General features: G+C 37.9%; 3 protein-coding genes across 5 annotated transcripts in view; all 3 read right to left on the reverse strand.

The window, feature by feature from the left end:
- On the reverse strand, nt 1-22,477 carry LOC145495393 (proto-oncogene vav-like). Of its 3 annotated transcripts, XM_081475017.1 has the most exons (34): nt 22,180-22,477; nt 21,870-21,986; nt 19,459-19,517; nt 18,267-18,341; nt 17,625-17,724; nt 17,275-17,379; nt 17,092-17,160; nt 16,920-17,012; nt 16,651-16,710; nt 14,790-14,837; nt 14,499-14,591; nt 14,023-14,094; nt 13,307-13,380; nt 12,514-12,529; nt 12,195-12,277; nt 11,918-11,963; nt 11,255-11,338; nt 11,071-11,107; nt 10,668-10,743; nt 9,877-9,908; nt 7,711-7,780; nt 7,307-7,338; nt 6,344-6,562; nt 5,647-5,683; nt 5,042-5,138; nt 4,717-4,767; nt 4,531-4,577; nt 4,176-4,232; nt 3,723-3,839; nt 3,126-3,213; nt 2,614-2,713; nt 1,948-2,015; nt 1,301-1,366; nt 1-1,073 (listed from the first exon to the last, which is right to left on the reverse strand). In XM_081475017.1, exons 1-34 carry the CDS (start codon nt 22,414-22,416, stop codon nt 1,011-1,013), a joined length of 2,688 nt encoding a protein of 895 aa, XP_081331143.1. In that variant the 5' UTR covers nt 22,417-22,477; the 3' UTR covers nt 1-1,010. The 3 variants fall into 3 exon arrangements, with proteins under 3 accessions (XP_081331143.1, XP_081331148.1, XP_081331136.1); XM_081475022.1 differs by lacking the exon at nt 1-1,073 and having other exon boundaries at nt 1,080-1,366; nt 6,491-6,562; XM_081475010.1 differs by lacking the exon at nt 1-1,073 and having other exon boundaries at nt 1,080-1,366.
- LOC145495553 (zinc metalloproteinase nas-15-like) overlaps nt 16,336-26,540 on the reverse strand; it is a 24,965-nt gene continuing 14,760 nt past the window's right edge. Inside the window, exon 8 of the mRNA XM_081475193.1 lies at nt 16,336-16,345. The gene's annotated coding sequence lies outside the window, so the exon portion shown is untranslated. The remainder of the gene's footprint in view (nt 16,346-26,540) is intronic.
- Nucleotides 24,118-26,540, reverse strand: part of LOC145495462 (uncharacterized) — an 11,227-nt gene continuing 8,804 nt past the window's right edge. The window contains exons 11-13 of the mRNA XM_081475090.1: nt 26,082-26,323; nt 25,413-25,505; nt 24,118-25,025 (exon numbers count right to left, since the gene is read on the reverse strand). Coding sequence (XP_081331216.1) covers nt 24,793-25,025; nt 25,413-25,505; nt 26,082-26,323 — 568 coding nt within the window. The 3' untranslated portion in view covers nt 24,118-24,792. The remainder of the gene's footprint in view (nt 25,026-25,412; nt 25,506-26,081; nt 26,324-26,540) is intronic.

Below are 26,540 nucleotides of genomic sequence, written 5' to 3' on the forward strand. Positions count from 1 at the left end.
CTCCTTGTATCCATCTGTAGACATTTAACCTAACCTGCCGTATTTGGAACAAACAGCTGTTTAACACGACACCTTTTAACAGTAGGCACAGTTTGATATGTCTATATCATACTTAACAGAGGCTTAGAGGATATCTGAAATGAAAATTGTATATACACCTCCTTATTTTCATTTCCTTTGTTAAAATAGTCTAACCCTTGCTATGAAGTATAATTTTAAGATATCCGACTGTGCCTTTTGGCCTGTGAGATATTTCACCTAATTGGGTTATTTGCCTTCACATGAATGACTGTCTCGACTAACTAGAAATTTCTCATGAGAAATTATAAATAGTACAATTCACACATCACTTTCTGCGGTCAACTGACCAGCGTAACTGTGACCTAAGTACATTGGCTTTTGGTCATTATATTAAAATAAAACAAGATTCAAACAAGAATTGTCCACTTTCTGTAAAATCGAGGCCAGGTTCAACCCAGGAAGACCGCCTCACTACAAATTTTCCTATGTAGTGAGCGTACTTCGTCCGTTGATTGCCGGCCCTGAATAAGTTACACCTTCAAACTCGTGTATTATCAACTGAAGCAGAAGCAAAAAAGGCTATTTTTCCTGCTGCGTGCGTTTTTCGCTTCATGCCTCATGATACATGACAAAGAAGAGCTACTTCTCTTAGACTAATGTAAGAAACGTTGTCCGCGATTAACCGCGAAATTTCGAATAAAAACGTTTAGTCGTAATGTTGTGTTTGCAAGAAGTCTTTGTCGTCTCGAGCCAACACAAAACGACAATATTATCTATATGGTTCAGTTTTTGATTTCTTCTCAATGTTCACTTCATCGATACGTTGATTCATTGTGACGATCCAACTGCTATCCCTTTTCCCGTACAGCCTTGATCCTCGCCAACTTAACCGTTAAATTGACTAGGGCTTTCATCCCCGATCCTTCGCTCAGGGCAAGTGGCGTCCATTACTAGGTGTTGAACACAATTAAGCTCCAATGGAGAATGTTCTAGTTTTGCGGCTCAATAGTATCTTTGAGGACCTCTACGAAATTTGACGGAAAGTAACCAACCTGAAATGGAGAAAAGGATTAGCATTGGAACTCAGTGGTACTGCAATCTCTAACTCCTACAGGGTAGCACCGAGAGAGCCCTCTTTCCACACCAAACTTTATTCACTTCCAAGACAGCTGTTCAGAAGGCTGGAAAAAGAGGTTTGTAAACATGACGTTCACATTAAGCTACAAGTTACCCTATACCGAGGTCGCAATGACACGCCTATAATTACCCATAAACACACCTGGCCATCGCATTCTCCTTTCCACCAATCACCTTCTTTGTTGAGTATCAGAATCTTGGAATGTTTCTGCACAAGTCAACACAACAGAATGAATCAATCAAATGCAGTTACTGTAAGTTTGTCTCACTTGCTGGCTCTCAGATTGCGAAGAACGAACGAAAGGTTCGTCGTCACTTGGACAACAACCACTGCTCAGAAGCTTCATTCGCAGACTTTAAAGCGAGAATCCCACTACAGCATACCCGGTAAAATTGCGGTTACATGACCTGGGCTCATACAACTTCTTAAAGGGTTTTGGGTGGACCTATTAACGGGGGGAGGGGCCTTAAATCTGAAGGGCTTATAAGTATATATTATAAGAAACCTATCAAAAACTAACCCGATAAAACCTACAACAGGCAGTGTAAAAAGACGTTTTATATTCTTGAGGAAAATCGAAAGTTCGTAAGAAAACAAGCACGCGAAGCAGATCATGATGGCAAAAACTGGCCGGTGAGGCACACAAAGTAAAGGGCTTACATTTGTGTACATATAGATGGGTCTATATCCGGAGGGGGTAGGGGTGGTGATGACTAAAAAAGTAACTATATTAAAAATCTTTCCAGTACTACTGGAAAAGAGTAGGAATGCGTATAACTTATACTTACCTGAATAGAAATTTCTTTTGGATTCCTCGCCGAATAAGAATACAATGCTTTGGCCCAACCAATTCCACCTACAAGTAATGGCGCACTTTAACAAAATGACAACTAAATTTGCGCACAGTAACCAGTATTATATGAACAGTATATATGCCAAAAAAAGGCCACAGGAAGCTACAATCATGGACAAAAGCCTTGGGACAAATTTGCACTTTTGGCGCCTTTGCGCACACGCCAGACGCGAATACATCTTCACCTGCCTAACCTCGCCCCCCACCCCCCATACAATGTTGAAAACTACTACAGTGGAACCCCGTTGATACGACCATCTTCAGGCCATGGAAAATTGGTCGCATTAACGGGGTGGTCGTATTAAAGGGGTTCTTTAAATAAGAAAATGACTGACTGAGCTTTTTTGGGGGGGCCTAGAATAAAGTGGCCGTAATAACGAGGTGGTCGTATTAACGGGGTGGTCGTAAGGCGCAGTTCCACTTTACCTGCAATTTCTTCTGATTTTCAACATTGTATTGGGTGGGAACAACGCGTTTTTAAAAGGAAAGCAGCGTGTTTTTTCAAACTTCAGTAGTAAAACACATACAATTCGTTTAATTAAGTACGTGTTCCAAGGACTTTTGTCCACGACTGTACTTCCAAGTAAATGTGCTAAGTTACCTTTGCCTTTTTGTTCCTCATTAACTCCGTACCGTAGCTTCGTGTCTAGCCCTGGAAAACTTACGCCCAAAGTGTTGGCCTTGTAGTACTCAACTAGTTCCTGAGATTAGAAAGTTACGAAAGTAATTTTGTTCAGGTAATTCTGCTGCTGTCCGTCGAAACTGGGATAAGGAAAAGGAAAAGGGCCCGGAAAGGCAAGGAGGTAAGCCGGAGCCGGGAGAGGGAGGGAGGGTTTCGACATCAAGGGTTATAGACACTTAGCTCATAGGTAGTCTTGTGAAAGTTAGCCCTTAGCCATGGAAACCTTTAGTTCTGAGTCCCCCTTCATCATTTTTAGGGGAAAAGAAACCGTTCGCAACACAGTAACATTCAAGCGGTCTACCTCGTCTGAGGAGAGATCAAAAATTCGACGATAAAAAAAGTCTTGATATCGCTCAAATCAGTATCACAACGAAACTTCAAGTGCATTCTAATATTTAATAGCTACGTTACAATTTGAAGATATCACTTACCTCAACTGATGAAAAAGATATTGCTTTCGTTAAGTAGAAAGCTCCCTCTTCGTATGGGATTTTAATGTGTTTTACTTCACTACGAAATCTGCGAGTCGGAAGAAAACAAATGGCGTTATCAACTGAGTGAAAATGTCGTCACGTGATAGCACCTTTGGAGCCGCCACATGACTGTTCTGTCGATTTCAGGAAAACATTAGATGCGAACGCCATTTGTTGAATTACTTAAACGTCATTATTCTATATAGAAAGACATACTATTGCAACACAACACAGTCTTCAAGTATTCAGGCCACAGTGGCAAGAAAATCGAAAACAGAAGAAAACTTAGATGACCAAGGTTTGTGCGAAATAATAAAAACACTGATTCGGTCAAGAAAAAAATCGCCGTTTCTTCCTCGTGAACGTCCCGAAGATTTTCCAATTGCCATTAACCAATGAGAAAATTGCACAACATTTCGAGGGGAACTTCGCCAGCTGGTCGCAGTTACTTAGCACCGGCTCCTGGATCTCCCAAACAAGCATTCAATCTTTATTCTAAGGCTCTGAGTTTACGCTGCTCAAGCTACAAACCCTTGACACGTTATTAGTTCTTACTTGACGGATAAAGCGTATTCTCCAGATCTGTTAACACTTTCCCTTATTAGGAAAGTGCCGTCGCTCTTGGTATTTAACTCTTGTGCAGCCCACGGTCTGTCCTTCTTGCCGGCAAACCTAGCAAGATAATATAAGTAAATACATATTAATCACGTGATAAGCTGGCAACTGGTCTTCTGAGACCTTACAAAAACTCCTTGGAAATCTCTGAGTACTTGAACTACAAAGCATTTACCCAATAACATTTTGATTGCGCGATACATGAGTCGCCTCACATCAAAAACGCAACGCAACACTCCCTTTTCGCACTTCGCCTTGTTTTCCCCTATCTTTATGTCTCCTAATCCTGCGCCTGTCACACGGGCTAAAATTCTATCAATACCAACTAGCGCATGACGCCGTGTAACCAAACCCTTCACCTTGTGAATAACATACCAAGGTAACATCACTTACCAGTTGAAATTTCTTAATGAAACGTTCAAATTTGACGGTGGAGGAGTCGAATGAACTCTAAGAAAGAAAAGAGAGTATTACACGACCATACATTACTGCATTACTCATGGTTAAACGGTAGAGAACATAAAGTTGCGACCAGTCTCTACTCCTTCGCGTCCTTCAATTTCACAATGGAAACAGTCACGGACTTTTCGGTAACTGGTCATGTTGCTTTCCTTTACCGAGCGTGACTCTTACACACCTACCATTTTTTTTTTTTTTTTATTATAGCTATTTCTATATGTCTTATTAATCTTAGCCCTAGGAGAATTCTTATTAGCATTAGGACACAACAGGACAAATCTCCACTCACTCCTCTTTTATCGTCGTTTCTTCGTAGCGAGATGTTGCTTTTAACGTCTATAACAGCAAAAAAAAAAAAAAAAAAAAACACAAAGGTGTCATACAACAAATTTCGCGACGACAGATCTCACGAGATTTCCCAGTCATTTAGATCGTATAGGACAAACAATTTCGCAAAATTCTGTCTTCTACCTACCACGTGACTTTGAGGGAAATAACCAACGGCTCCAGTCCTCTTCGACCGGCCCTGTCGGAGAGAGGAAGAAATTCGGGAAAACGTCAGGAGGAATGTCGATCTCGGTTACAATTGTGGTGAACATATTTTTCGTTGGAACATGGAAGCTCTGTGCTGCATCGTCCACAAAGAAACAACGACGACAAAAACGACTAGCGTAACGATTATGTTAGGGTAAACGTAGTTTAGTTTGGAGGTCCTGCTTCAAATGATTCCTTTCTTGCACGCAGAAAAATTGTATTCATCCCTAGACATTAAATTACAAGACGAATGTGCACGAACTCACCTCCCACCATTCAGGGTCATTCTTGTTGATTAGTTCAATATCATCTCCGACTACAAAACTAAGAACTGGGCGGCCACCAGGAGCGATTCCAGCAAAGCTGTCAGTTGAAAAAAAACAAAACAAACAAAACAAAATCAACTATTAAGTTCCCTTAGATTGCACACCTTCTCTTTCATAGTACGTCTGAGAATTTGGCAGTCTAGACGAAGAGATCATTCGGAACCATTTTAATCACATTTGTCGAACTTAACGCTTTCCTCCCTGTTGCAGTACTGGTTAAATAATGGCTGCGAAGAAGACTTGGAATTTGTCCATTCAGTCGATGTTAAAAGCTTTCAGTTTTGCGTTATTAATGTTGTAAGAGAAACTGAATGTAAGTCAGTCATTTTCTAGTTCCTAGTCTTCAATATTTCGCCGCGGTCAATCGTTTTCGGTTCACGTGGTCCGGGGCGAAAAGTGCGTTCGTCTCGGATACGTCACCGAAATCAACTGACCGTGAAGGCCTGGAAGAAAGCCCTACAGGAACTAGGCAAAGTCAGTCAGGGTGACAAGGATGATGCAAATTACAATTAGAAGTCAAAACGAATTTTGAAACAAATACTTACTTTGAAGTAGCTACGTAAAGAGACTGATTTGTATTTCCTGCAAAGTTCAAACCAAAATGACAAACAACTGACATTAAACATATGGCAGAAATAAGGCATACAGAACAAACGTTATGGAACAAGTAACGTCTAAAGGCTTTGTCTGGATATTCCCCGCAAGTATAAAATGATCCCCAAAATACAGTACTCACGACACCTCTAATCCATATAACAACCATTTCACGGTCACCTGTCATTCCACAAAACCTCATCCTGACGTTTTGCGGGCCAGACCAGTACAGAAAATACATCAACAGTTTAGCTCCTCAAGATGGTAACATAAATTACTTTCCGTTTGATTATTTACCTTTGATAAATCAATTCCACGAATATAGGAAACCAAAGTGTTTGAACTGCACGTGCATGCAACCAAATACAGTTGAAACCCTATTAAGCGGCCGCCCCCTATTAAATTATATTATGACAGTGATAGGATATAGTATGTTCGTACAAGTGAATCAGGAAAACAGTGATATGCAGTCCTCATTACGTGAAACAATGGTCACAAGGCGCAGGCATGTTTGTAATTGAATAAAATGGCGTTCCAACTAATTCCTGACGAACCCTTACCAAGCGGCCACCTCCCATTTCCCCGAGGGTGGCCGCTTAAAAGGAGTTCGACTGTAGCTCCGGTTTTCAAAGGAGGGTGTAAAAGTACCTTGTCGTATTCTCGCTGGCGCCGAGACTTTTCTATGTTTAGCTAAGTCCGGGCTGAGTTTTGGAGGTATAGGCGACGAAGTTTGTTTAGAGAAGGGATTTCTGGCAGCCATATGGGGACGAAATGGCGATGTACCAGAGAACTGACCATGGAATCCAGGACTTGCTCGACATGCACTGGTCTTTGGTATGCAGTCCTTGTGAGCGGCGGCGTCACAAACTGCAAATCAAAAAAAGCGAAGATTTCCAAAGTTTAGATACAGAAAACAAAATGAATCGAAATAAATTTGGTGTTTGCAGGCAAACAGTTTATAACTCTTTAGTAGTTGAAAAAGTTTTCAATCGCGGTTTGGTCAAGAGAGTCCTACAGAAAGTTCATAGACTCTCGGTTGTGTTGGCGGGTTTTGGCGGGAAAGTTTGAGCATCGCACACGTGTCATGTGACTCGCTAGTCCCTCGCTTACCGGGCAACACAAGTACAAACAAAGGAATTTCTACAATTTTAGCGACCAAATCAAGCCTGTGTGGTACAAAAGAAAGGGCAGCAACGGTAGGATAAAACATTCTTTTAACGTGAGATGTTAATTCGGAAGCAAAGACCACTATATCAGCAAATTTTAATAATTTGAAGGAAACCTTTTGGCTGCAATGTAGAATTGTTTTGAGTTGTCAAAATGTTTCATAAGCTTTAGATGTACGAATTGCAATTCAAATTATTGAACAACTCATGAAGAACACTTACTCAAGAAGACTAGATATTTAGTTCACTAGCCAACTAAATAAGCACTTTCGTAAAGCAATAAAAAAGCTCATTCGGTACTTTGGAAACAACAAACCAAATATCGTTAGTCACCCGCAATTCATTTGGAATGGGTCCCAGTAGTCACGTGCGAGTTGTCAAGTACCGACTTCCCATGGTAACAAACATTTATGGCAAACATTTTTTATAAAACAAACAAGCTTACTCGCACACTTGTATCCTTGGTTTGTTAAACCCCTGAAAAGAAAAAAGAAAAATGGGGCCAGAGGTTTTGTGTTAGTTTATGACAAATGCGGAATATGATAAAAAAATATAAAAAAATTGTACGTAAAAGAGCCTTGAATAAAAATACAGTGCTGTGCAACCCTGCCTTACGACCACCCCGTTAATACGGCCACCTCGTTATTACGGCCAATTTATTCTGGCCCGAAGAAAAACTCAGTCAGTCATTTTCTTATTTAAAGATCCCCTTCAATAAGGCCACCCCGTTAAAATGGCCAGATTTTTGTGGTCCGTTGGTGACCGGATTAACGGGGTTCCACTGTAGTATAGATTTAAAGTAACCGAGTAAAATATTAAACGGCTCAAGACGATCACAGCACAACTTACCACAATAGATTTGAACAAACTCCACAATACGTCGGCGAAGGAAATGTATGTAGTTCAAACTTGTGACTGCCTGTAGAGTAAAACGCGCCCGTGAGAAGTTCACCAACGCGTATCTAGGAAAACACTGTTTTACATGCTTACAACAGAGAGCGATCTTACTGAACTACATTTTTCGTTTGTTTCATTTTTGATTATTATGTTGATTTTTGATCGTTCGTTGTAAGAAAACATAATATAGGAGTATACAGGGCTGGTAATAACAGTCGGTCAACGGACATTGTCCGACCAAATTTTGAATATGTCCGGCCAATTTCACATTATGATCGGACATGATGTCCGAACATTTCACCAACACCAAGCTATTGTCCATCCATAAAATTTAGCTAGATACATTATTAAAAGGCTCGAAATTGCGATCGGTACGGTCGCCAATGCGGCTAAAATTTCATCTCTGGCGACCAAAAATTCTGGTTTAGTCAACAGCCGAAAATACGCCTGCGTTAACAGGCGACCACAATGGCGACTACGTTTCTCTGTGTTAACGATCAATAACGGTTATTTCTGAGACATTATGTCCTTCCAGAAATACATAGTCAAAGATCTTTGCTTCTGTAACACTCAATATAAGAAAAGAAGGCAATGTATCTTTTTGCTTTGCCGTGACGGATTCCCTCACATCGGAAAACTTGCAAATGGCTGATCGTGTTTGAAATCGCCCTATAATGCATTGCAAACCATTGAGGATTGAGTACGTCATGTATGCCTACCGATTGTGTCTCTTGGAAATGCATGAATCTTTCATAGACATTACATTAGCTACGTATACAAAATTAGCGGCCCAAAAAGTCTTGGAAATTTTTTCTTTACAGATTTTATGCATTGAGTTCTTTTCTGAATAAAATTCCTACTTGATTTTTATCACTTAGTCGCCAAATGGCTACTCAAGAATTTGTTAATTCTGACAGTTTAAGGCATATCCTGGAGCCCATTTGGGCTCCTGCCATATCATATTAAAAGAGGAAGAGTTCACCTTTCCTGTACTTGCCAAATAAAGTACCCTTCAGAAATCGCCCTATTATGCATTACGTGCATTGCTATGTGCTGTTAGCCCTTCATGTATGTACCCTAGAGTCAACTTTGGTCAGGACCTCCCTTACTAAACCCCATACTAAGTCATGGTATTTTTACAGACCGGTCTATGTTTAGGCTTCTTTTCCCACAAAAAAGGTCAGTTCCAGTCTATGTGAGCACGATTCAGTAAGGAGAAAAATGGCGGCTTCAGGTGGACATGTCAACTTAATCTTCCGGTGAAATTATAAAGTCTGTGCTTGTGATTGGTCACTTAGGTTCCTGCGGGGGCTGAATTCGCGGTAAATTTAAATAAAAATAGATGGGTCTACGAATAGGCCAGGAAAGGAACAATTGGGGTAGTTGTACACTCCTAGTGATGGGCTCCTGCTTAAGGGACACAGTCAGCTGGAGCACATGCGCATTTGATACCATTTCATAGCTAATTTGCATATCACAGAGACGCGATCCATATGTTTTTTAACCGAATATGATAAAAATAACATCATAGGATGAAAAAAAGCACACTCAAAAACAGGCTTTTCAATAAATGATTGAAAATCAAGCAAAACACTGCGAAGATTGAAGTGGATTTTTTAGATGTACTTTGATTTCAGGTTGAGGCGAACTTTTTTCAAAGTGAAAAACTAGTGTCAAGGTCAGCATGGTCCCAAAGCTGACTGTGTCCCTTTAATGGTAGCATTCAATAGCAAACTAGGTTTGCTTGAAGAACGTATAATCAGGAGATTACTAGGAGAGATTGGTGCAGTTATCTTGTAGATAAAGTCATCTAATCATCATAAATGAAAAATAAATCAAATCTAAAAGCAGTTCTGAATGATTTGTATTGAAAATCTTTACAGTTTGCCAATACATTTTATTATGCTAATTAATATGCGAATCAATTATGCAAATTAACGTCCGGTCAAATTGATAAGATGTCCGACCAAAATGAAGATTTGAAAGGACACATGTCCTGTTAAAGAAGAAAAATTATTTCCAGCACTGGACTATATATAATAACTGAAAAATTAAGCCACACATGATGAAAAACATCGCACAGAATTGGTGAAGGAAGTTTAACTTAAACAAATGTACCTTGGTCAACGTTCCTTAATGTAACAGCGTCCCTGAAACCAAGGGTAATAACCAAGTTAAGAAGTCTGATGAAATTATCTCTCGCAGCCGCATATTATTTCAGTTGCCACGGAATGCTTCAGTTGTGTGGCAGGAAGCAATGTGTGACAACCAAACTAATTGCTGCGGTGGAAACGAGGACACTTGGGGAATTCCTTAGGCCCAGGTCAAACGTCGAACTTCACATGAGACAAACTAAACTGAGCGAATTAAGTTCATGACAAGTTCGATGTCTGACTCAACTAAGTTCGTCCAGTTTAGATCGACTAACACCTTCTATCTGTCTGAAGCAGACGGATAGATCGTTGGTCGATCTAAATTGGAATTAAGTTTGGCGTTTGACCCAACAGTCGAGCTTTACCGATTGGATCGACTCAAATTGCAATTCAGTCCGTCTCATGTGAAGTTCGACGTTTGACCTGGGCCCTACATCCTGAGCTGTAATGGGGGAACTTAAGCTGCTGCAAAGAAAGTCCAGAAAACGTCTGAGGCCACGATTCGGGGAGTTCTTCTTCACAAGTACCTAACAATGAAACTTTCAGAACCTAAATAGTTCTTTATTAATTTAAACTCACAAATATTTTGAAGAAACGTCAAGTCACGTAATTTTCATTTTCTTGGAAAGTAAACATCATACAAGATCTTAGTGGGGCTTCAGAAAGAATTCATTTTGTTGTACTTGGCCAGAGCAGGTTGTACAAGGAATTGAAATCACTTTTGTACAAGATAGAAACAAATAAGGACATACTTACATGGCCGTTGTAAGGTCATTAATCCATTTGTTTTTCATATCTTCTGTTTTGGTTGACATATAACAAGAATTTCGTTCTACAGGTAAAAAGCACATGATACCATGAACTTCAGTTAGACTATGACATTACACCCTGAATATCGTGCTCAGTTAATCAACAGTCGCTCAGAGGGACAATGTCAATCTTATCCACAGGTTTTATCACTATCCTGTGGATAGCACAGTTGGTTAAAATTCTAAACACTTCTCTACTGAATAGCATTGTCCACTCTTAGAACAGCTGAACCTTAGGACTACAGCCTTGCATAATGAACAAAATAACGGTTACATTTACAAAGGATTCTAAAAACTACATCATAAACTGAACAAGTGCTTTGCAATGTAATTTTCTCATGAATGCATACCTTGCTCCAGATTTTTCATATACCAACTGTGAGAAAACTGCAAGAAAAAACAAGAAAATACTTAAAACCACAATCACCATCTTAGTTTATAATGCTCTAAATTATCCTATCATTTTTCAAATTAATAATTATTGCATCCAAGGAGATCTTAGTATCAATTACAACTTTAAACATTAAATCTCACCTTATTCTTTACTGGATTAGATGGCATGTCTTGGATTTCAAAGTACTGGAGAAACATGGACTGCTTGTGGTGGTATGTGTCTCCCTACAGTAAAAGGTACAGTATAATAAATAATAACCAAAATAATACATTAAATCAAGTACATGTATGTGGATACAGGGAAAGACAGAAAAAAGGGTAACTAGCCCAACTGGCACCCATTTTATGAACCTCACATTGCTGTAGAAGTTTTTTTCGCTGAGCGCTACACCTCTATGCTTTAATCGCCGATCACTTTGTACCTCTTCTCTTGCATGCACATATAGAACGGTGGCATGTTGCCATGGTTACCAACAGGGTTTGGTCTGTTGTAGAAGTTTATATTAAGCCCTACACCTGAACTCATTAATTAAGGATCATTTCCACATAATGAACTCTACGGCTCTACTATCACACATATCTAGGTAATAAACTCTATGGCTCTATGGTTCTACGGCTATCTACATAATTAACTCTACAATTCTACAGCTCTATGGCTCGACAATCATATATTTGCCTTTCCTTCAGAATGTTACTAAACATATTTATTTCTGATACATTGTATACATGTATCACAGCTACCAAATGGTAAACAGTTACGATCCATACAACTACTCGCTTATCTGTTCCCACAAAAGAACTAACCTTTGTCTTGCAGATAATTAGCGCTGTATCAAAGAGAAAAGCATGTCTGTAAAGCAAATCAAAGAATGAAATTAGACAACATATATACATGTTCCAACAAAGTTTAGTTACTGAATAAATACACTGTTAAAGTAAGTAGCCATGTAAAATTTGATGAAACAGTCTAGTGCACATGTAGTAAAATAATCTTACAACATTGCATGTGTACTTCTTTCAATCTATCCAGAAAAAATAACTCTTTCATTGCCTTAATCATTCTTTCAATCAATTCACATACCTTTTCTTAGGTGGCTGATCACTAACTTTTATGAGGAGTTCACCATCTTTCAAAAGATGCCCAAATCTGAATAAATTAATATCCTGAAATGACACAAAAAAAATGAGAATTATATTAATTTGAAAATTGACTTAAAATGAAATAAATGTTCTGAGCCTAGAGCAGAATCTAGAATGTTTGCACAAAGTATTTGTAGCTACAATCAAGATACTTGAAGATAGAGATCTCTAGCTGAATTAAATTGATACTGTACCATATGTACATGTAACCAACTGTTTATTATCAGCAACATGAATTAATGACTGATTTGAAATCTTACCACTTCGCTGCTCAAGCTGTGAGGAAAACAGGAAAGAAAAAAATAAACTTAAGAACTTGATATAAAATAAATGTGTAAAGAACATATTTGCCTCTGCAGTACTACATAATAGTACAATGTCAGATATATGACAACTGTCTTCTGATTCAGTGTGCATGTATAAGGACAACGTACATTTACATAAACTCGTTTTACTTAGTTGTTTCTGAAGTTAACCATTCTGTAGTTCATCCCAGGACTATGTGAGATATATATGTATTTGAATTTAGGCAGTCACCTATTTATTGCTGGTGGGACCAAATGGTAAATGTACTTGCACATACACTGTTTAAGCAATAGAGGCCTTTTTCTGTGTTAACATAGCCTCACCTAAACTCCAGGGGGGGGGGGGGGGTGGGAGAGTTCAAGACAGTTATGTAATCCTGAGGCACAGTCAAGGGGTTTGCATAACTTTCAAGAATTTTCCAAACCCCCTAAGTGTTTAGATACATGAGAAATCTCCAAACCCCCTGAGTGTTTAGATGAGGGTATGTAAATATGGAAAAAGTCTTCTATTGCTTTTATTAATTAAAATAATTCTCAAAAAGCAAGGTTTACAAACTCTCATCTAAACACACCTACCAACCAATGAGAGCATGTGTACAATCTTAAATTATTTTAAAAAGCATCGATAGTAATAGAGGGCAAGCAAATTAACCTTATGAAAGTTTATCTGCTCAGTCGTACACAACATAAAAACATCCATTTTGGTAAAAGGAAGTTACTAGTGACCAGGCTTCTTTCATTCACGCACCTGTCTTCAATATCTTTAACAGTTCTTGAGTTTTCATCATCACGTTTCAATTGGTTGATGAACTTTGCAACATCCTACACAGACACACATTTAGCAATAATTACCAAATAACGTTCTACATGTATACTAATGAAAAAGGATTACACTCTTAGAACATTAAATTTCTAAGTTTCTATGAATTCAAACTGAATAATTATAGATGTCCTTATACAATTGATATGAAACAATTCCTACTACTCTCAGTTGACAAACTTGTATTAAGTTATTGTTGTAAACAGTTCATGTGTGTGAACATGTACACATACAAGTGTCAGATACACATGTAACATAATTTAATATTAATCTCATAATCTTATATAAAGATCTTAAGCTATGTAAAAACTATAGCCCTTTTAAATGTAAACTTAAGCGAACGTTATAAGACATTTAGTTATTAATTTTCTCAATTAGTTAGTGACACATCATTTTTATAATTTATATACATTAATTTATTTTAGGTTTTAAACAGAACTTGTGGTGATCAACTTAAAGCCCCTCAGGGGAGTGTTCAATAAAGTTCCATCTCATCTCATCTCAATTTATAATCTTCCATTTTCGTTTTGGTCCTGTCTAAACTGAAAATCCTTACCCTTCCACCAAATTATGACAAACAAAGCAATTTACTGGTGATAACAAAATACCATGCACTAGAGGAAAGTCTTAGTTAAAATACCAACCTGCACAGCCGCTAGGGCTTTTTCAAGGCCTTTTTTGTCTGGATGTGTTGATTTTGTCTGCTTGTTAAGCTCCTAAAATAAGCACACAGAAAAAGACAAAAACATGCCTGGTTAACTTGCAGATAGCAGCAGTTTACAAAGTGATTGGGCACTCTTCGTACCTTAAAAAAGTGAACACTCATGTCATTCTGGATTTTACAAACATACCATCAGCATAGAGCACCCCACGAGAGAGTGCTCGTGATTAAATACGCAGGGATTTCATCAAGGGCCAGGTACTGCGCAAATTGACCGGCTGTGAGGACAATTATTTTGCCCAGCTGGTTTGAACATCTAGCAGAAAGTTTTCCTTACATAGTTCAGTCCTAATAGTTAAATGAAACCCCTGATTATAAGTTATGTTCTTTCAACTAACATATTTAACAATGAAAACATTACAATCTTCTAGTTTATTAATTTGGTTGCAGTGCAGTTACCTGTATTAAAAGAGGGTACTTTAAAACACGTTGAAATGGTACTACTAACAAAGATCTCAATGCAAACTTGCTATTTGCTCTCCTTTGACATTCCTGTAGTATGTAGTAAAGAAAGTACAAGCATTTACATGTAGAACTCATATAAATCAATTAGTTGAACTAAGACTAGTCAAATAAATCAGAAGGAAGGAAGATATAAATTATACAGCATGCATGTATCATTCTAAAAAAAGACAACACCAACAAAGATATACAAAAGATACAAGTAATGCTACTGCAATTTCACTGTACCTTTAATCCTTCACGAAACTTGGGATCTGTTCTGGAAAGTTCATCAATCTGAAGATGTAAATTCATAACATTGCATGGGTTACAAATAAATTACCAGTAAGGTGGTATTAACATTACTGTCCTCTCCATGGCCACCATTACTACTTTGTAAACACTACGGCCTGTAGCAAGCTTCAGGTGCACATTTGTGTAATATAGGCCAATTTTTTTTCTGTTTTCACAGTAGAAGTTCTCAGAAATGTATGTAATTGACTAAAATAGGCCCTAATTAACAAATCCGTTCACAAAAATATTTTTTTTTAACTCTTAAGGGGTTTTCCTGCGAAAAAAAATGATTACCCATAATCCTTTGCGTAATCTTCCATGTGGGAGAAAAGTTCAATCTCAGGGCAATCTCAGGTTAAAACTGGTTACAAAACTTCCTGTACAATAACAAGGCCTGGTTACCTTAGCAAGTGCCATCGCGTACACTGATAAGGGTGAAATGGTGGCAGAAAGGCAGAGAGAGATTTGTACATTTCTTCAATGAATTTTCATATCACACTAATGCCACTACACTGACAAATGACTTGGGGATCAAAATTTTCAGTCGTATTTCCACAGGAATGTACAAAGTCAAGTTTTTGGCAGATCTTTGGTCATGAAATGAGCAATGTTGAGAAGATGGCAATAATCAAAGGTCAGAGAAGCGAGTTTCAAAGGAATGTGTAGGGTGGTGATGCCGATATTTTGGTCAACAAGATGGCTATCATTTCACTTGGGGATTGAGATTACAGTGTATATTTTCAATGCAATGCAATGAATCAAGCTAGAAATTGGAAGAAAACGAATTTATTGTACGAGCATTTATATCTGTGAATGTTACGTATACAAGTTGAACAGGACGTTGACATTGTAGAGTTATGATTCGTATTTTATCTTGGAGAGCAAAAGGGAAGCATGATTGATCGGCTGGCTCAAAATTTAGGAGGATTCTGACTACAAGGAGTGCATTATTTTCCAAATATCAGTTGTATCCTTAGAGTTGGTTAACTTTACTTATTTCTTACAACTGGTGGTGGTTTAAATTAAACACTGAGAAAAATAATCTGTGCGCGCTGTTACACGTGACATTCTATCTTCTCACATTTTAAATTTATACTTTTTGGATCAAAATTTGTTTAAAACCTATCGCTCAAACCCAAGCTCATTTTAGGTCACTGTTTTTCTTATTACAAATGCAAGGTTTGAAGAAGGTTTCATGGTCATAGGTTTTTCTGATGCGGAGATATTCAACAAAACCTATTCACCTCTTGTCACTTAAGTGATTTGTACACCCAATGCATATTACAGGTCTAAGTAACTACAGGTTGCAAGAGGATTGCTACTACTCTCTCTCTCTCTCTCTTTGTCCAAAATAGGTTCAAGTAATTCCACCCTCCTTCTTTCCTCCTTCCCCCAGCATTTTTGTCAGGTTGCTCTTTCTGGCACCCATTCATTCTCCAAGTAATGTGGTAGATAGAGGCACTGAGAGAGTGAAGTGTTCAGCCCAGAGACACACCACAAGGCCCTGGCCACTGCTTAGAACTACAGTGGAACCCCGCCTTACAACCACCCTGTTAATACGACCACCTTGTTATTACGGCCACTTTATTCTGACCCGCAAAAAAGTTCAGTCAGTCATTTACTTATTTAAAGAACCCCTTTAATACAACCACCCCATTAATGCGACCAATTTTCCATGGCCTGAAGGTGGTCATATTTACAGGGTTGTACTGTATTTATACTTCTCAACATTTCATGTGCGGTAAAATGCAATAATCCCCCCTACCACCCACCTCCTTTAGTTACACCAACAAGAATATAGTGTAAAAAAACTTACATAAGATTGAGCTTCTGACATTTTTGTGCAATATTTTCCATACTTTAATAAGTCATCTCTCTAGAGAAGAAATAAAGTGTATAAAATAAAAAAATACATTCTTAATAAATTTAATCTGGAAAACAGAATTTTAAAGTAAGGCTATCAAGGATCTGAACTTAAAAAAAAAAACAAAAAGGAAACACTAAGTCTTGCAACAACTTTTGAGTAAATGAAATCAACAAAAATTACCACTAAAAACACTGCAAACTACAATTATCTGTACATACAAATTCCAGAAAAACAGGACTTATTTGCATTCCTCCATTGCTACAGCCTTTCTCTAGCTTGCCCACAAATTTTGTGTGAGTCTTCAACAAATCCTGTAAAAAGAAAAGTACACATAACCCAATTTGGTAAGCTATAGTACATGTATAAGAAAGATGTCTCACTGTAACCTACCTCTATATTGATAAAGATCCTAGCCTTGTCATCAGGTGACATCATTGATTGTAACTTTTTAATAAAATGCTGTCAAAATTAAATGAAAATGAAAAAGCATTCAATGCAGAGTTTTCTCAAGCTACATGTACATGTCAGCAGAAAAAAAATTCCATAACATAAAAATGTACTTTTATTAGTTACCTCTTGAATCATTTTAAGAGCCTCAACATAACTTTTCTCAGTCTCAAGGAGCTCAGCTACAACATACTTCCTTTTCTCTTCTATTGAGGTCTGTCGCTCAGGCTTCTGTAACATTACAAAAGAGGAAACAGTATATCTAACACCATTTGTTAACACATAATAGGTTAAGAGGCTATGTGAAACATTTCTACATTCCAAAAGTTGTCTCACATAAATTGCTAATTCTGAACCACAATTTGCAACAGGCTCGAAATATTTTAAATTACAAATGGGCACATTCCCATCACCACACATGTACAAACATTTACAATCTGATTAAATCTGCAGGAACAAAAACACATTTAACCTACTGGAAATTTTTGATAAGAAACAAGGTCCTCATAAATTTTTGTTTCTTCTTCAATGGTTACAGCATCATAAGGGTTTTCCTCCTCTGTTATGTCACGATTTCTACAGAAAAGGTCCACCAACAAAATTAATAAACTAAAACATTGAACAGAAGCATGTAAAAAACAAAATAAACATTCAATTAATGACAGTTGAAACTTTTGTCTCTAAGTTTCAAATGTTGACATGAGCAGGAACCCTTTGGGGCCATGTTTATATGTATGTCTGCCTTTTGAGAGGTGTCTGTTTAGAGACTGGAATGAGTCCAATTACATACATGTACATGTCTCAAATTTACAGTAACCTTAGTTTGATTTTGATGACACCAATACAGTATGCTTTTTAAGAGAAGGTTAAAATCTCTCACAGACCAAAGTACAAACCTACAATAACATACCTATGTACAAAAACAGATCCAAGCACATCTAGAAAAAGTCTAAATGAAGGTTTGCAAGGTACATGTACGCACTGTGTACTGCCCAAAAAATTTGTGGGTTAAAGGGAGTGTCTACTGTACTTTCATCTTTCATCAGTGTTCATCTTTCAGCACAGGTCTTGCAGTAAAACAAGTACATGTACATATAAATACTTCTATCAGTACTCACAAAGCAAGATCCTCAAGGTTTGAATAAATATCCTCATCTTGAATGTCATGTCCAGAATCTTCAGGTGGGAAAGGACTGTTAAAGGGAAAGAAAGCATATGATTGACGTTATGGAAATCACTCATGATGAAGTCATTTTCACAAACAGTAATTTTCAGCTGCCTGAAACAAAAGCTGGAAATCCATCTGTGTTTGCAGACTACCTTTTATAAAGGCCCTGGTTGAAATGTTTGAAGCTTTGACTTACATATACAAGAAAGGTATCGTGCCATTTCATTAACATATTTTGCACTGCTCCAGATAATTTTAATACCTGCCCCAAGGAGGGTTATTGGAAATTCTGTGGGAGGGGTACATGTATTTATTTCCTGAATGTTCAACACATTTGCCATGCATTTAAGGTCATTCCTCACATTTGCATTGCGCATCCTTACTGCACATAATTTATGGCGTCATTAGCGCGCGCTCGTGCACGGGCATATTGAAAACATGACGGATTTGCCTTGATATTGAGCTCTGTCAGTTGAAAAATGCCTCTAGCTCACCAACGAGCATGGGCACCCCAATTTTTTTCCAGTCATTGTAATCAACTAATCATAAGCTTTGCGTGAGAAAAGACTCATCTAATTTCTATAGCTGAAAATTAAATAAATAAGAAAAATAGCAGATACACTGTGGTCTTTTCTATTTTGCAGTCGGTAACCACGTCAAGAAATTTGGTTCAAATTTTTAATCAAGGATTTAGCTTTCTGTCTGAATCAAACTTAAACATTTATTTGTGTCCGACACAATGTATTGACTGTAGTTTAATGCGTGTTCTTATGAGTCCGGGCTTACAAAGATGTTACAATTACTGGGAATGTGTTCTTATAATAAGCAATAAATAATGCCAAAATGGGGCATTTTCAATGCCTCAAGTGCTGCTCCTTAATGAGCATGGGCACCCCCCTTTTTTATTTCAAAATTGAAGTTATCATATAACAAATATTCAGTTGACAAAGTTTGAACAAAAATCTATTGTCACTTTTATTTCAGAGGAATTACCTTAACAGTGTGCAAATCAGTTACTGTATGTTATATACATGTAATAGCAAGAGATTTCTGCAAGCTCCACTAGACCCAAGCTATCAAACACAACTTTCTTTGCAAAATGATACATTGTGTGCAGTTGTAAACTCAAAGTAACAACTTACTCAAATCCAGCTGTAATTGCATACTGTGTATGAGAAAGGACTGATAGAGTTTTTATAACCTATAAGATAAAATATAATAAAAAATATAATGAGAGTATTAAACGAAGACTTCACACAGTGGTTCAACTGAATATACAGCCCCTCCCATCTGGCCATGGCATGTAACTAGTATTATTCAATATTGGTATAAATCTACTAGTTAGCGTTCTATCACAAATGCCATTCTTTGATTGGCTACGCTACTCACTACAGGTGTATCTATTCTGTTGTAAATAGTGAATGGCCTAGCAGTGTGTGGTTGTCTACAAAATGACAGCTACTTCTTGCATTTTTGATGTGTCTGAAAAGAGGATTTAAACAACGTTTTGAACTGATAGATTTAATATACTCAAAAAATTGGATTATTCACTCTCAATTTCTGTGTGATAGTTGACACGGGCTGCACCCTTGTTATATCTATCAGTGATAGAAATCTCAAGTTCCTAATCTAATTGTTAATTACATTGTACTATAGAGCGGTTTTCAATTGAATGTCGTAAAACTAAAACCAAACCAATTACTTACCAATTAGACCACTCAGCCAATTTCAAACTGCAGTAAAACCAAAACCAATTTAACCAAAACCAAAATCACTGCCTGTTTACTGTCGACACTCATTTGAAAACTACTCTAATCACAGGTCAATATACAAAATATTAGAAGCAAACTTACTGGCTTGCAAGTGTTACGTGAAGTTATAAAAAAAGAGAAACAAACTTATTAAATAAGTCCCAAAGCCAGGACTGACTAGAAGATTGAATAAATAGAAGATTGCGTATTTCTAAATAGGGAACATTAACTCTCTAAGGAAACATCACTTGAGAGCACTAGTTTAATCCATAACTAGTAACTGTCTACCATTGATCCATTTAACATGGACAAAATATGTATAATTGTGAGGGCAATTAAATATTTCAATAAAGGGGCCCTGGCCTAGGGTGAAAGTGAGTCATACAAATATTTTTGCAATAAGCAGGGGAATGACTAGTTTGCATTTTTCAGGCATATAGCATAAGAGGGGTCTAGGAGGGTCAGGAGGAGGAAGAGCAAGCCATTAACGTAATCTTTAGTTGAATAGGGACTGACTACTTGATTGATCTAACCAAAAACTTGCAGATGGAATATTCATGTGAACCAGAAATGTGTTTTGCTCCAAACAATATTGTAGTACTACCCTCACATGTACTGTTTTTGATTTCACCACACCCCTGCCCCTCCCACCCCACTAGCAATTCATGTCTGGCTTTATATATACATATTTTTTTCCTATGAAAATTTCTTCTTTTCCCATGAACCACAATCTGGTGATTATGGATATGATCTGAAACCACATCTGTGGTTTCTAGAACTTAACCATGTACATTGTATGGGTCTATGAAACAATAAGATGCTAGTTAAAAAACGTTGGTGTACTTCCACTAGTTTCACTTGTCATTTCTTTGCAGAAAATGAAATTTTCCAATGACAAGGGTGTTTAAAAACAACTTCTTATCAATACATATGTATATGAAAAAATCTGGTATGCACAGTAAGAAAACTTCCCTTTACCAAAGTAACCATTTTATTTATCATTCACATAGAGTTGCAGAGCCAATCTGAATCATCTAATGAACCATTCGTTTTTTTTTGTTTTTTTTTTTTAAGGGATATCAGCTAAAATTCAGAGTTTGGACAGTATTGGAATCTAGCTAGTTAAACATATGATAAATGTGCACGTTTTATGCAGGGTCATGTATTTATCTCAGTAATTTCAAGTGTCAAACACCACAAGTCAATGGAAAATTTACACTGATGTATACAGACACAACACAGGATATTGTCTCAAAATAATGCATATGTTTTATAACCATTATACTCCCAAGGATAAATACAGAGTTCTGTGTTTACACCATGGATCACCTTTAACTAAAATAAACACAGATAATCTGCATAGTTCCTACCAATAATAGCACGAGGATAATCAAATCATGTATAATGCTTCATCGATATAAATGCACACACAATTATATTACATTATCCGATTCGCAAATCGTGCTAGCAAATGTAACCCAATGTAACCTTGTTCAAAAAGCAAAGAGGGAAAAACCCCGTACGACATTCAACAATCAGTTCCGGTGTCATCGTAAATGGTTCAACCCAGCTTAGCCCCACATTGCGTTCTATGAAACAAATTGTTATTTCATTACTGTCGGCGCTTGTTCGTTCGCTAAATTAGTGTCACTGTTAAGGATTCTCTAATTAACCCTCATGTATTCCAGAGGCCTTTGCTAATCGTTGTGCTACGTGACTTTAAGAGTGAGCATAAAGTTAGTAACTTAGCTCTAACTCAACATCAAGCTTTCTTTAACTCAAGAATGATGTGTAACACTAACCTTGGCAAAATCCGACACATCGTACAGCTCGTTGGCATCAAACAAAGCCTCTTGAGTCAAGCCAAAATCCCGTGAACAAGAAGTGAGAAAACTTCGAATATTTTTCAAACAGTAGAACTGTCAAAACAAAGAAGGAAGTAGGCTTATCATTGTAAAGGTGGAGTTTCACAAAATCAATAAACACCTCTAGTGTTTGTAGCAGTGCATCTACAAAACAAGTGATCGGAATCTTAGCTGGCTGTGTCCAGTCTACCTTTTGCTCTCAGAAAAAGTCTCAAGTTTAAAGGATCACAGGAAAACATATACAAACCGGAGACATTTGAGGTTTCATGTTGATATCTCGTATAGAATTAGGACGCAAACGATTAGCCACTTGACACAACAAGACACCATCCCGAAGAGACTGAGCCAGATCAAAGACGGATGCAGTGGGGTATGATGCTCTATGAAACTCTGGTAAAACTCCTAAACTGCTCAGCCAGCTCCGAGCCATTTGCCATTCTTCTTGCCCGGATGGTGCCCTTCGACTACGATGGCGACGCGCCATCTTGCTCAAGAAATGTAAAGAAATGTGTAATTCAGCTGAGAATAGACCATAATACTAATGTGCCGACTTCCCTTCATCCGGGTGTCGGAGGTAACCGGAAGTGGATAATCACTCTCTTCCTTTCTGAGAATTTCATCATTGTTTCATGTTGGATTTCATGGGCATACTAACTTACTGCTCTGTATTGCAAAGTTTGTTAAGTTTTCACCGTGTTATTCGTTACGTTTATCTACAAGAACCATATACCATTTGTCGTGTCACGCTCTTTCATAGTTTTGTGTGACTTTGGTGTGACTCATCAGGACTTACTCATTTCCTCGCATAGTAGTGACGCACGAAAACATTTCCTGGTTGAAAAGAAAAGATTTTAATCTTACTTTCAAAACATGTTTAGTAGCGTGATACTGGCTTTAGAAATTCTACCATAACATTTCTAACGTAATTTCCGGTGATGAAGAGTTCACACGTGACAACTTTGGCCAGTCTGTGGAAGGCCTTTGTGGTCTCTTTCACCTATTCGCAGTTCAGACCACGCTCGATTTCATCAATTTTAATTCTGTTTTCAACCTATTTGGGGTAAGACGGTACCAAAAATTAGCAAATGCGTCTGCTTGTCGTGAATTAATGTCATCCTGTATTCAGCCTCTCAAAGATATAAGTTCAAGGTTCCTTCCTTGTTCCCGGTTGGTCAAGATAGTGCTTTGGCATTGTGGACCTGGTGAAAATCGTCCGCGAAATCGAGAGGAATTTGGCCTGGTAAATTGACAGATCGAAGTACCTTTATCAATGGTCTGATTGACATACACTCTTTTTTATAAGAATATTGTTTTTCCTGCCAATGCTGAATATTCTTATTTTTCTGCGGATTTCAGGCTGAAAATATTCTTGCATGATATTTCTGTTTCGAATGTATTTGGTGTCTGGATGGTGTTAGAGTAATTTTGGAGCCACCTGCAAGCACTAAAACCTGATATCACGTCCGTAACTTCTTTGAGAAATCTTATTAGCATCGAACATAAGGCTAGTGCTGTTTTCATTGGTTTTTGGCTAGTTTTGCTGTTTGAAAAGAAGAACTTTATACCGTTTAGTTAACTGAAAACATATGATTGCATTTGTATTTACAAATTTTCAATACTCAAAATTATACTCTTTTCAAAATCTCCCCTCAGGCGTATTCTTAAGATATCCTTAAAATTTCTCAAATTTCAGCGCCTCGATATTCTTATGAAATATATTCTTATAAAGAAGAGTGTATATAAGACAGTCATGTAATACTTGCCCAAAATACATGGCGAGCCTTTTTTGGTATTCAGGTTTTCTAGCCTTTCCTCGGCCATTCTAAAGCTCAGCCAAACAAAGGTTTAGGTCAGAATTATTACCAAAACATTACCAATTGAGCGCCAGGGACGCACTGGGGAATATAACGAATATTGGACCGAGGGTGTGAGCAATTATCCCCAGTACGGCTCGAGCAAGCCACAGGTTAGTAAGTAGTTTGTTGTATCAGGGCACTCGGGCTAAAATACTTGGCTTATGACCGTTTCCACGGAAACTTTCCTGATGGTGAAATTCCGAAAAAGAAAGAACCAATCAAGACTAGGTACCTTGCCATAAAATAAAATGCATTATTTCTCCGTTACAACCTCTATATATCATGATTAAGATTTCTAATTATCGTATCGTTTCCGAATAGGGCCTGAGGGTTAATAAGTTCGACTCTTCCAGTCCGACATAATTTTCTTTCCCTATTATTAGTTATAGTAACTGGACCGAGTGGAGGACGATTCAGGGAGCAATCACGCGAGTAATTTCAAAATCGGACGAGCGCGAAGCGCGAGGCCGATTTGAAATTACAAGCACGATTCAGTAGTCCCTGAATTGTACGACACGAGTTCCAGTTACTAATTAATCGTATCTATAACAAATTTTGGAATTAAAAATGTCTTTTGAGAACTTCTTTTGAACGAAAACGTATGTAGTGCGTTTCATAAGTTTTGAAAACTGTAGGAAACATTGCAAAGAAAGCCATTAAAGCGCGGGCAATTGACGTGCGAATCACGTGGGTATCCAATTACAGGTGTCCAATTGCAAAAAGTTCAAATTGGATACCTGTAATTGGACACCCACGTGATCGCGCGCCGACTACGTGGCAAATTGGTGCGCGGAGAACCAATCACGATCGAGAATTTTGTTATAGATACGATTAACAGCAATAGGCCATGGGAAAACCGAAGTACCCCACACTGTGACGTATGCCATCACATGCATATAACGCTGGTGCAGTCTGTGACCGATTAATCAATAAAGGACAATAGCAAGACAATGCTGTGATTTGATTCTCATTATGACTTTTATTTCAGCAAAGAAATACAGTGCTCATGATTTAACGTACTGGTTAATCCATTCTCTGAACACGGCAACTCGAGCAAAGACCGTGAACATGCGTTGTGCATTACAGTCTGTTGAGCCCCAGCTCACTGCTCCCTGGAGTACCCAGAATCCATCGGAATCCTTGCAAACAAAAGGGCCTCCACTGTCTCCATGACAACCACCAAGTCGAGTGCCCGGAACGCCAGCGCAAAGCATCTGTCTTGTTATGCCATAACCGTCTATAAAAACAAAAACGGACGAAACGGAAATTAGGTCATCTGAGCATATGTCTTGAAGTTTAAAATTTAGCAGTCCCCGTCAAGCACGTCTAGTACCGGTGTCCGTGCACCATACTCGAAAAGATGACTCGAGAACCGAATACACTGAAGAAAATGGTAGTGGCTCGAGGAATCGATCTGTCACTAGTATTAACATACATATGTCATTGAGTACGTAACTACTGAACGTTTCATTCTATAACTATAATCTTACAAGTCAAAATGTTGGTTCAGACAACCTCCAGATACCTTGCTCATCGATCTTCGCTACCTATTTTCCTGACAGTGCATTAATGTTTTCAGAAAATATATATTTTTTTAATCACCATTATAAAAAAAGTGACTCACTTTTCCTTTTGCAATCAGATTCTGATACTGGAGATATTTTAGCTTGTTGAAGTGTGTGATGAGAGCTACCAGGATGCCTGATTTTACCCCAGCCTGCAAAAGGAAAAGGGAAAAGTCCGTTAATTACATGAACGTGACTCACAATAGACGCTTTAAATGTTTATCTAGCCTGCGTACTAAGCAAGCGTTCCAGCACGAAGAGCTTTTTCGGCATTCTGGTTCCGCGCAAATTGCAGCGAGAGCACAAAATTCGCCGAAGCAGTGGGTAGTTTATCTGTTTTTTTTAACACAACACGAATGATCGAAGTCAGACACTCTAGAAGATAATTAAATGAACGCTATTATGGCGAGTCGGACTTGGAAAAGTTCAAAGCCAAATCAAAAAGTGTATTGGTATCAATGAAAACCTAAGTACGATACTCGGTCTATCTTATTAGTCTTTATTTATTAAAAAAAAAAAAATAAGAAAAAGCTACACTATTGCAGTGAAGTTTATCAAGAGTTACGTATGAAAGACGGGTACCTGTCACTCTGAACAAGTTTTACCGGCTGGATAGCATTATCTAACAATTGAACAACTGTGCCCAGACTACCAGGTTTTTACTGCCATGCAAAATACGATTCGTAAGAAAACTGCATCAGACCTGAAATACGAACAAAAAGACTGACCAGTGATGTAACAAGTTGTTCCCGGTGGAACAATATAGTTTGCTTCTGGAAGACATGCCGGTGATACGCGGTCATTGATTTTCGCTGCTCGAGAAAGTTTGATCAAAGCTATGTCGTTGTTGATCCGTCTGCTGTCATATGAAGGATGTTTGATGACCCTTGAAGCGCCGATATTTTGTTCCGTTCCCTCGTTTCTGTACCGGTTATGATCTCCAAGTCGGAGCACATAATTTGAGGGGTTCCTGCCGAAAACAAAACTAAATGAATAGAACTTCAGCGAAAGGGGAAAAAACACTTTCAATATGGAATTCAATTTTACAAAGACTGAGAACTATTCCCGAAAAGATTAACGGTAAGTACTAGAGTCATGGGAAAATTTTACTGAGGAAATCAGAATGTCACGATCGTCGATACAAGGTCCGTCAAGTGGGTTACGTCTAGACTGCGTGTCCTAGTATT

Source organism: Orbicella franksi, chromosome 1, assembly GCF_964199315.1.
Source record: "Orbicella franksi chromosome 1, jaOrbFran1.1, whole genome shotgun sequence".
NCBI classification, from domain to species: Eukaryota; Metazoa; Cnidaria; class Anthozoa; order Scleractinia; family Merulinidae; genus Orbicella; species Orbicella franksi.